The sequence below is a fragment of the Filicampus tigris genome, chromosome 18 (genome assembly GCF_054856515.1).
Source record: "Filicampus tigris isolate MCC_2025a chromosome 18, RoL_Ftig_1.0, whole genome shotgun sequence".
NCBI lineage: Eukaryota > Metazoa > Chordata > Actinopteri > Syngnathiformes > Syngnathidae > Filicampus > Filicampus tigris.
Genome location: NC_141234.1, coordinates 9841540 through 9852946, shown reverse-complemented (window position 1 = coordinate 9852946; position 11407 = coordinate 9841540). Strand labels below are relative to the sequence as shown.

Below are 11407 nucleotides of genomic sequence, written 5' to 3'. Positions count from 1 at the left end.
CAGTTTGCTGAAAAGGCTGTGCATGTGCGCATCACCTCATTCATAATTGATCTCAATGTTAAATGGGATGGCCAAAGGGCTATAGTGGTCGTGAATCTGGTTGGTCTATTTATAAAAGCAGGCCCGCACAGGACGTTACTTGCTGTGCTATTCTGTTGAAAAAGGCCACACATTCAAACATATGTTACATTTTATTTGCGGCTGTGCAATATAATAGTGGTTAGCAGATATGCCTCACAGTGCTGAAGTTCATGGTTTGCATTTGGCCTTGCTGTGTGGCGTTTGCTTGTTATCCCTGTTATCCATGCAGTGGTAATACATTAATATTAATAGTTAATAAGATTGTCATCACAAATCAAATGAATGACATAGCAGATAATGACTAGTCATTATATGTTAATCTGAAAAATGGCCTCGCAGTAGTATTCAAATAGTGTCCATATTATAACAGCAGTTCATGTTCTGTCATTTATTTTGGGTTATAATCCATCTTTCATCTACTTAGTTAAATGTTGTCCGTGTTCGTTACAAACAACAAACTTGGGGTCTAGTTTTGTAATTACCGGTACACAGACCTCACTAGCCACCCTGTTTTCACTTTCAGCTGCTCGAAATCATCTGATGGGGCAAACCATTCCCTGGGTAAAGAGAAGAAAACTGCCCTTACACTCTTGAAGCTACAAACTAAATACAACGCACAATGAATCGAATGTTGATATTGATATTTGAATATACATTTCGTACATATATAAATGTGTTGGATAACGATTTCGCTTGTCGTCCAAGCACATGGTAAAGTCCAGCTTTTTCCGGCATGCGGTTTTCACAACGAGCAAAGACAAGTTGATCATTGCGTGCACAAGCGGAAACCACATTTTGCATTCAAAATAAAAGACATAGCAAATTCACCATTAGCTCCAATGAAAGTAGACCTAAAAAACTATAGAATAAGCAATTTTAGATTTAATACAGCAACCATAATTCTGAATCGATGCATTTGTTATCATGCTGGGATTTAAAATGGATACCTTTTTGTGAACATTCACAGCAGGTGTTAAGTTTTATAGCGAACACCGTAACCGGAAGTTTGTTGTTATTCATTGTTTTTAACTGTTTTGCTATTGGCAAACTGAGGCGATTTATTCCCACTGTGGATTTTCCACAGAAGACACGTTACACACGCTTAATGCCAATTAGTCATATTTTCGCAAAACACTCGCGTCACTTTGCATAAATTCAAAACATCGATCGCCCATCGTCGTTGTCAGTGGCTATTGAACTACTTCTCCTGTTTTTGTTTCGCTTTTCTATTCCGGTTGGATTTTAGAAAGGGCGTGTTTGGCTGAATCTGGACCGGGAGTTGCAGCTCCTGTACTTGGGAGTCTGGTGAGGAATGACAGCAACTGGAAAGTCACTGCAATCCGCCTAAATGGACGCAATGGATTACAAAGATCTTGGACATCATTTCGAGGAGAAGCTGACACTGACAGATAAATGTGAGTACACCAACACTGCATCAAAATAGGTCACGGTGGGTTGTAAAATTAAGGAGCTGTGATTGTGCCATCACGAAACAGGTTTGTTTTTTCCGGCTTATTTTTAATGTATATACATATTTTTAATAATTGTCTTTTTCCGCTTTCTCCACAAGTGGAAACTCCTACTTAGTTTATACGCAAATGTTGGCATGCCTGTGTCACTCCCCAACATCTTTACCAGGCAGCTCAGAAGTCGAGCAGTGGAAATACTGCGCTGGTCTTCATTATGCATGCTGACACATAGCACATCTCTGCAAAACAAGAAACATCACGCTCATGTATCAAGAGTCTAAAAGGATGCTTCTATCCAAACCTTTCCCAGTCCCCACCGCCTCATTTCAATGGGAAGCGAAGACCATAAAGCTGGAGACAAACATCTCCCCTTCATCTCCCCTTGACCCGTACATCTTGATGGACGATGTCATCCCTCCCCCATATTTCCGGCAGACGTGCATTACCTTTATCACTGTTGTCGTGTTGCTTGTTTGGAGGTGTGCGTGGGTGTCAATGGTGGTGTTCAGATGAGCATCAGTTAGAAAGAGAGAGGCTACCTTTTGGGTGTTTTTTTTTTTAAAGGCCTTTTAAGGTTGAGAACTTCATTTTAAGTATTTGAGTTAATTATTTATGGGTGTGGTTGCTTAAAAATACACCCATCCATTTATTTTCTATAGCACTATGCCTGATGGGATCACAGTGACTGGGGGCTGGAGTCTATCCTAGATTAGGGTGGGGAGGGGTACACACAGCACTGATTACCAGTAAATCAGGGCATACGCGTTCTGTACCTACTTCCCCCTGCTTGAGTCTCGTCATGACTTTATTCTCCATTGAAGCCTTTCCATTGGCAAAAACGGGTCCCACAAATAGCAACGTGACAAGATTTCCCAAAGTGACAGTCTGTCAAAATCGATCACCCTAAAAGCCCTTCAATTAACCTAAAATTTATGTTTTGGGATGTGGAGCATGGTAACTTCACGCAGTTATCTCCGAGTATTAAATGCTCCAAAATGACGCGACAGTGAAATGCGATAATTTACTTTCCGGCCCTTCCACCGAGAGCTCCAGCATGTGACGTTATCAGGAATGCGACATACCGAAAAAGGCAGGCACGCTAGATAAACAGAAACATTCTTTGTCGGTGTCTCCGATCTCTGAGTCTCAGTCTTGTAAAAACAGCAAAGGGAAGACAAAAGAAGACGAGCCCCGCCAAGGGTTGTTTGCTTTTTACAGCTTGGTGCGCATGCGGAGCTCTGAAAGGGTATAATAATCCCCAAATGCTTGAAAAGGCGACCACAGCAATCCCTGATGTAATCACAACAATGACCTACCATTGTTTCTTTGTAAAATAAATTCAATTAGCAGCATTTCAGACCTGAGGTGATGTGAGGGTGGTTTGTTCAAGTCCTGATATGGACAAAAAGTATGACCAAAGAACTTTGGACTGTTTTTCGGAGGGGTATCAAGTCCCCCTGTTTGGAAAAAATCGGAGCGTGTGAGTAGGACAGATAGGAGAAACTTTGGACTTGTCATCTGTGTCCTCTTCTGTGCCGTTGCCCCGCAGTCAGAATGTCAGTTTTCAGTAAAACACGTCACTGTGAAAATAGTCACTAGACGTCGACTCACTCCCTTTTGTCCAGATTGCTCCCCGAGCTAGGTTGACGTAATGTTCTTGGCCCTCTGTCAAAATCACTGCCGCTCTGGAAATACAGCCTCGAAACCTTGCAACACCATCTGACATTAGCCCCCTAGATTATTACATTAGCGTTGCTTTACTTAAGATTACAAAGAATCAGGAAATTGTGACATTTCCATGTAACATTAGCTAACACGTGATACTTTAGCATCATAAATCCGACTGGCTCGACTTTTCTGCTTTAAAAACCATTCCATTGTACAAAATCCCTGAATTAGATGTGCGGTGTGGCACATCTAGCTCCACATTTCTACACATTTGATTAAAACGTCAGATTTATTAATTTGTTTTTCTCTGGAGGCAGTGACATCAGTTGTTTTCATAATGCTAATGCTAACTAACCACCATACTTATCATTGATCCATCCATTTTTCTTTATTGACTGTTTTCAGTTTTTTCTTTCCCATCTGACTTTGGGCGAGATTTGATATTTGACCTACCTGGAATACACACGTAAAGCGCTAGCTAGTTAGCTGCTTTAGCTATCATCAACCATCGAGGATTTTATACCATGTGACCTTGTCTTTTGCCAATAAGAAATCAGTTATTTGCCTCCATAATGCTTTTGCATAATTTTAGCTTGAAGAAACATAGGTACAAGTTAGGTATTTTCAACTTGTCATGCTGAAATTAGTTTTATTCGATTTTCAACAGTAGCGAAACAAATCATCGCTGTCCTGTGAAAAACACTTATGACAGTTTTTTTTTTTCCAATTTTTTTTAGTTTTACATGAATGGGCCTGATTTCTCCATCTGTATTGTTAAGCAAATGTAATTTTACGTCACACTGCAAAAATCTCACTCAGGATTGTATCTTCTGTTCGGAGAATTTCGAATTCTATACAACAAACTGAGACATGGATGTGAATTGAAGGGCAAGGCGTTTTTGGGGGGAGTGGAATGGGTGGGCTAGAATGACTGAGAAACTGGAAACTGTGTTTAGGGGGAAGATACAGAAAAGGAGGAGACCAGCGCTCTTCTCTGTGCATACTCCACGTCAGCGAAGCCGAGAGCAGATGTTATAAATCACAGCCATGACGCCTGCACAGGAAAAAGAGAGGAAGGCCTCCATTCTGCTGCAGAGTATAAGGAGGGGGAATGAAAGAGCTTCCTGAGGGCTTTTGCTCAGATTACTCATGTTTCCCTCCTCATTCCCTTTTGGTGGTTCAAAAAAAAAAAAAAAAAAAAATCTGAATTGCCATTGATGTTATTAATCCTGTTTGGGGGATTATTTCCTGTGTGAGGCAGAGTTTAGGCCCAAATAGACCCGTCACATCACATTGGAGAGATTAGCCATTGTGGCAACGGCCGCATGCATTTTAGTGCTGAGAACTAAATGATTATTTCATACATATATATTAGGGCTGTGAACGAATCAGCGGTGATAGGGATCGGCGAATCGGAATTTTCAGATTTGAGTCCGACCGGACCGGAATGGCGGGGCATAGGATGTTGACGGGGGATTTAGTTGAAAAAGATGCGTTTTTGAAGTTCACCTTGGCCTCAACATAATTGGTTTTATTCGTTCCACAGAGGCTCAGCTGTATCTTGTCAGCCGGTCTCCGCGGTTCTCTCGCTGGGCTGTGCTGTAACTACGCTTGGATGTTTGTGTTGATGCACTGCTTTTACCTCAGGGGAATCGCTAACAGATGCGGCACCACTCTCTGCTTTGGCCTTGAGTGTGTGTGTGTGTGTGTGTGTGTGTGTGTATGGGTGCACGCAGCACTAGCAACCCTGGTTGTCCACTTCACAATCACTCACACTAGGGGTGTGCAATTAATCGAAATTCAATTAAATTATGATTTTTACACGATTACAAAATTGGCATAATCGTAAAAAAAACGATTATTAGTATGCATTTATATCCAGGGCACTATGTTTGTTTACACAAGGAAGTCATACTTGAATGTATACATTTTCACCCTTTTTAAAAAAAAAAAAAATGATGATAACAAATTTTATGAATTTTGTTTGGTCCAAAAGGAACTTACATAATCAGTGTTTCAAAGAAATGTATTTTTATTTTACGTTTAAACATTTTCTTGTTTTGTACCAAAAAAAATAAATGATCGTTTAAATAATCGCGACTCATACTTTTCATAATCGAGCAGCCCTAACTCACACGTCATCCAGTAGGCATCAATTCTGCCACTGGATCCGCAGATTCAAATACGAGCTGACCACAGACAACTAAATCTAAATGTACTAGTGGTCGGTTGCGTGTTGCATTTGCACGTCAGATTCAATTCCACGCTTTCCTGCTTCCTTTATGACTGTTTTGAGCCCACGGAACCAGTAAAACAAAATTGATTACCTCTGCAGTCTCCTACAATGATGCTGTGCTACCTCCTCCACGAGCCTGAAATACATTAGCATCATACGGCCTGGTATTTATACTCAAGCCTGTCAGGTTGACCTTTAGCCTTGACAATTTTGAGTCTCTCTTTTTTTTTGTGTGTTCTTAATAATGAAAGCTGCAGTAATTGGAAAAAAAATCGAATTGCGCTGCTTATCATTTAGTGTGTCTTTACATGCTGTCTACAAGATGTTGGCACGTGTGTGTGATATGCTGTGGCCAGGCTGGAAAAAGTGAGACAGAGATTAGTCCGTCACCTCACCTTTGACAACACGCTCGCTGTGCCAACATTAGTCAGTCATATGGAGCTATGCCCTACTTTAGGAGTCCTAAACAAGAATGTTGGGAGCGAGCCGGTCAAGTGCGGTTACTATGCTGACTCTTGTGTTGACTTGACTTGAGTTTCCAACACAAGCATGACTTGCACATCTTTATCCTCAGATCATCTTGTTGACTTTGCATCCCGTGTTTGCCATAAATGAGGTTAAGAAAATACATTTTACTTAGGACGACTACAGCTCACCTGTTTTCTCAAGCTGAGCCCTGATTGGTTGTTACCTGAACCCTGAGCAACTGTGATGTCATTTTCAGTCGACAGTAAGTAGCAAAATGGCCGCCCCGAGTTGGACAAAAAATGGGTGGATTTTATAGTTTTAGCCCTGCCACAACCATTAAACGCGTTTAAACTTATTAAATCCCGCTTAAAGAGGAAGTCAATGCAAACTTATTTTCTTCAAGAATATGTTCTATGCAAGCCCACTAGTTGAAACGGGGCATTCTGATAAATATTGCGTTTGTGGGATAAGTGTTAATCCACTTGTTTTTAGCCATTTCTGGGGGCAGCCATTTTGTCTTCTGTCGACTGAAAATGACATCACAACTGTTCACAACGACCAATCACAGCTCAGATTCAGAAAACTGGTCAGCTGTGATTGGTCGTTGTGAGCAGTTGTGATGTCATTTTCAGTCGACAGAAGACAAAATGGCCGCCCCCGGAGATGGCTAAAAACAAGTGCATTTTGCTGCTTAATTTATATTCCACAAACACAAAATTAATCAGAATGCCGTGTTTCAATTAGTAGGCCTGCTGGGAACATATTCTTGAAAAAAATAGGTTTGGGTTGACTTCCGCTTTGAACATTTTCAGACACACTTAATTTTCCGAAATAATATTAACATATGAGTAATATTCCTTAGCTGTCACTCTTGCTCACACAGTTCTCCAAATTAGAGGTTCAGAATGCATGCTTCAAGCCGCTTATTTGTCACTCCCATTTGAAATTTACTGTTAGACTGACAAAAGGAAAACATTGATGGGCAGAAATTAGCGTAGATGTTACGCTAATTATAAACCTTAAAAAAAAACCAACAACACCAAGACAATTAAACATTGTATTTTAAACTCCATAACGTTAAACCAGGGTTAGTATAGTATTATGTTACCCATTGGCATATAGTCTCTCGCCTCCGTGGGAACCACAATTGCAGTTTAGTAGGTACAGTGTAAGTGGTATGATAAAATTAGAAAGCCTCTGGCCGCCTTCTTTTAGTATCGACCTCCAAAATGGAGAAGAGTGAACCAGGAAAAAATGAATAATGAATGAATCATCTATGATGCGTGCTGCGCTTGAGTTATGGGTCTGTGACTGGGTAACCCACTTCTTTGTTTCAAAGCATCTGGAGAACCCCCCCCCCCCCCTCAAAGGAGTCACATCCTGTCTTCCTCTTCCTCTCACACAGTCTGTTTTGACTCTCGCGAGTGCTGTGTCGCATGTTTTTAAACTTTAATACTGTATGTCCTTGTTATTTTCCTCATGGCGACGCGTTGCTATTACAGCGAAGCGGTCCAGCGATTAGTAGCCATTTCACATTGTTGCCCGTTGCCGTACCCCGGTGTCCTTTCCAAACACAGCCGTCGGTCCGGCACGCTATCACGCCGCCGCCGGACGATCGAAGAGTTGAAAGGTTCACGCGGCTAAGGCGATTGTAGCCTCCATATTTACCGTTCGCGCGTCACCTCGAACTCACCGACCTTCTGTTTTGTTGTATTTGTCACGAGCCGCAGATTGGGCTAAAAAAAAAAAAAAAATTAAAAAAAAGTACTAATTGACGTAGCGTGTAATATGCAGGGAATGTCACACATTCAGCACACACTCAGCTGGCCCATGTCCTCATTGTTGTTCCTGTCAACAACTCAGGAATGTTCTTCCTCGTCACCCCCCCACCCCCCACCCCCCCGGGCGTGGACGCTTCCGTGTTTTGTGCTGTCAGGGCACTCAAGCACATCCAGAGTTTAAATGTACATACCCGTGGTATATGTGTGGAAGTAGAGTGGTGGATGCCTGACATTCCCGAGATGGCTTTCCCCAGCTCTAACAACACACTCCAGTCATTACGAAGACACACTCATGCCCACAACTCTGAAGTACATGACCGCAAAGCACAAAGGGGGGGAGGGGCTTCAGTACCCCACCTGTTCATTAAACGGACCATTCGGTTTTATGAACAAAAAGTGGTCGAACACGCTAGTCTTTTAAAGGGCACATCTCCCTAGAAACAACAATGATGTTAATTTGACTACTTTTCGGTAGGGATTGACCGATTATCGGCTTTTTGACAAATATCGGCATCAGACTTTTTTTTTTAAAACTCTGCTGGCCGATAAATCAATTTGAAATTGTGGGAATCAAAACAAAGATATGTGAAAGTTTAACATTTCTGTCATTTTGAAATGTTGAAATGTTCATTTACTGTGGAAAACTACATAGAGCTATTTTTTTTTTTTTTTTTTTTTTTTAAGTTTTGCTTTATACTTGACATGGTGACAATCCTGAGTGCTCCCTGAACTTTTTGTTAGAATTTTATAACAGAAAGGTATACTGTTAAAAATTTCTTGTAATAATGATTAAAAAAAAAATCAGCATTATGCAAACTTGAAACATTGTTCAGTAAACATGTTTAACGACGATACAACAAAGTTAAGAGTAAATTTTTCCTTTAGATTTTGATGCCAATATTTTCGTTTTCACTGAAAATGAATATCGGCTCCAAATATCGGTTATCGGCCTCCTTGAGTACTAATAATCAGTATCGGCCCTGAAAAAAGCATATCGGTCTATCTCTACTTTTCGGGCATTTATTCTGATACGCCCAACCTTTTTTTTTTTTTTTACGAAAGATATGTACACCCAAATATTCCAGTGCAACACATTCAACACCTCAGTTTTATCGGTTCACTCCTTTTTTTTTTTTCAAACTAAAATTGTATTGTATCGTATTGTTGTCGACTGAAAATCACATCAAATTGCTCAACCAATCGTGGCTCGGCTTCAGAAAACAGGTGAGCTGTGATTGGTTGTTACCTGAGCAGCTGTGATGTCATTTTCAGACATCAAAAAGTGTCAAAATGGCCGCCCCTGAGATGGACAAAAACGAGTGGATTTTGCTGCTTAATTCATATTCCACAAACACAATATTAATCAGAATGGTGTGTTTAGACGAATGAAGGCACATATCATTGTAAAAACAATTTTGGAGGTTGCCTCCCACTTCAACATCGAAAAAGTTATCATCTTTTCATCTGCAGCTATTTCCACTCTATATCTGAAAAGAAATATTTGATACTAAGGTTTAAAATAGAATCACTAATACCTTCCTCCACCACCGCTCTAAATGAATATAGTCAGACGAGTGAATCATTACTCCTGATTTAGAATCAATAAAATAATATTTTACTCTATTAGGGACCCAATAAAAGATGAACTTGTTCACTAATCATTGATTTAATCTCTTTAAATTCGCAGGGAATTTTCAATCCTGTTCGCTTCTTTTTTGTTTTGTTTTACTAAAATAAAATCCCCCTCAAAATATGACTGATAAACCGTCTGTCTTGTCAAGTATTTTAAAAAGAATTCCGGGAAAGAATGAGAGTGAGAGTCTTCCTGTAACACTAGCCGTCTGGACCAGCTCGGATTCTTGTCATCTGTGGCTTCAGTTTAATGTGGATGGTCAGCCCTTTTTTTTTTTTCTTCACGCTGTGTTTTAGCCTTGCACTTTGCAGTTGCAATATGTATTCTACAGGCCGGGCTCGAATAAACTCGCAGGAATTGTGTCCCGCTGCAGTCGGCCTCCTCAGTGGAGTTGGTCAAGTTGCTGTCCCGTCTCCCAAGGTGCCTCAGCAGACGCCCGGCCCGCCCCTTTTATGGCCGACATTCTCAGTACGCTGCCCGTCGCTATTTATAAACGCCGAGTCAGTCACAGTGGCACAGAAACCTGAGATAGCAGTGAGGGTGAGGAGGGAGGGGCTTAGAGGGGGCGGGGTGGTGAATTTGTGATCCCACCCGCTCGTCGGCCTTACTGTCATGCTTTGTCATTTTGTGCCTGTTGTCATGTCTCGATGACTGAGAATCTACACAGCCACAACAAGAAAACAATTTTTTCGCAAAGCACGTTGGTATGTTTTATTGACATTGTGACAGTAAGCCACTAATGGGAATGTTTTGAAAGAGGGACAATGTGTCATTTGTTCTATAACGGGCGTATCGCGCCTGCGGTGCTTACAGGCAACAAAACCACACCCGCGCCGTGCCGCTAGCAACTGGACAAGTCGGTTGCGGCCCCGCCCCGTCATGTGATGGACGGTCTTCTTGCACCGCACTCAGCCTTTGTTCTGTTACTTTATGTGTCTTATCACTGGGACGCCTGCTGGTCTTTATGGCGTTGTAATTGGGGCTTTTTTTGTTTCCAGCATAACTCCAAAAATCACACAGATTTCCACTTTTACTCAGGGGGAGGGTGTGGAAGGGTCTAAGGAAGAAAAGCTCAGGAAGAGCCTATCAGGGAATTGCTGGGTACACCCTGGAGAGGCCGGCTACGCCCTGGAATGGTCAGCAGTCAATCGCAGAAACCACAGAAGAAGAATTGTGATTGTTTGACTGGATCTGCTAAACTGTTATTCACAGTCTCTCAATACTACAGTGCATTTTGACTTTTTCGGTTTTTCTGTGTCCCTTTATGACCTATAAGGTTGCTTAATATTAATCAGAATGCCGTATTTAGACTAGTGGGCCGTAGGGCTGTGGAATTAATCGGAATTTGATTACAATTACGATTATTACAGTCCACGATGACAAAATTGGCATAATCGTAAAAAACGATTATTAATATATCGTTGCTGTCCCGTGAAAAACACTTATGTCCATTTTTCTTTTCAATTTTCGTATTTTTACGTGAATGGTGTTGCCGCATTACAGACATAGCATGAAAATTAATGTGAAAATTAAAAAAAAAAATCAAAAATTGGACATAAGTGTTTTTCACAGGACAGTGACGATATGTTTGTTTACAAACTACTTGAATTTGCACGTAGTTCATAACTTTTGTGTGGTCCCAAAGTAACTTACATAATTATCGTGTTAAGCATTTTCTTGATTTGTCCCCAAAAATAAATTATTGTTTGAATAATCGTGATTCATAATCGAGCAGCCCCAGCGGGCCTCCATAGAACATATTCTGGAAAAAAATTTCCTTCTTTGGGTTGACTTCCCCTTTAAGCCAAACAAAAGCAGTCACGCATGCTGAGCAAAACAATCTCCGCCATTCTATTTGAGCAGCTTTTTTTTTCTTAGTGTTCCTGTCTCATCGTAACAAACTGGATCCAACTTTACGTCCCACGATTCCTCATTAGAGCCGTACAGTGGGGTGCGTTGGAAAGAAGCCCAGTGTTAATCTGTAATTTATGTGGTTGGGTGAGTGCTTGGTCGGGCCCAAGGAGAGCGTCACTCTCCATCTGCCCATTGTTGGCAAACTGAGAGGAGAGTT

The 11407-nt window shown here is 41.2% G+C and overlaps 1 protein-coding gene across 7 annotated transcripts in view; it reads left to right on the top strand.

Moving 5' to 3' along the window:
• The window catches only part of LOC147132422 (uncharacterized), a 31728-nt gene that overhangs the window by 2112 nt on the left and 18209 nt on the right, over positions 1-11407 (top strand). For 4 of the 7 annotated variants that reach the window (XM_086014831.1, XM_086014828.1, XM_086014830.1 and 1 more), the window contains exon 1: positions 1134-1496. In XM_086014831.1, the coding sequence (XP_085870957.1) occupies positions 1430-1496 (67 nt within the window). In that variant the 5' untranslated portion in view covers positions 1134-1429. Of the gene's footprint in view, positions 1-1132; positions 1497-11407 lie in introns of those variants that run through there. The other 3 variants (XM_086014834.1, XM_086014829.1, XM_086014827.1) reach the window with 2 other exon arrangements.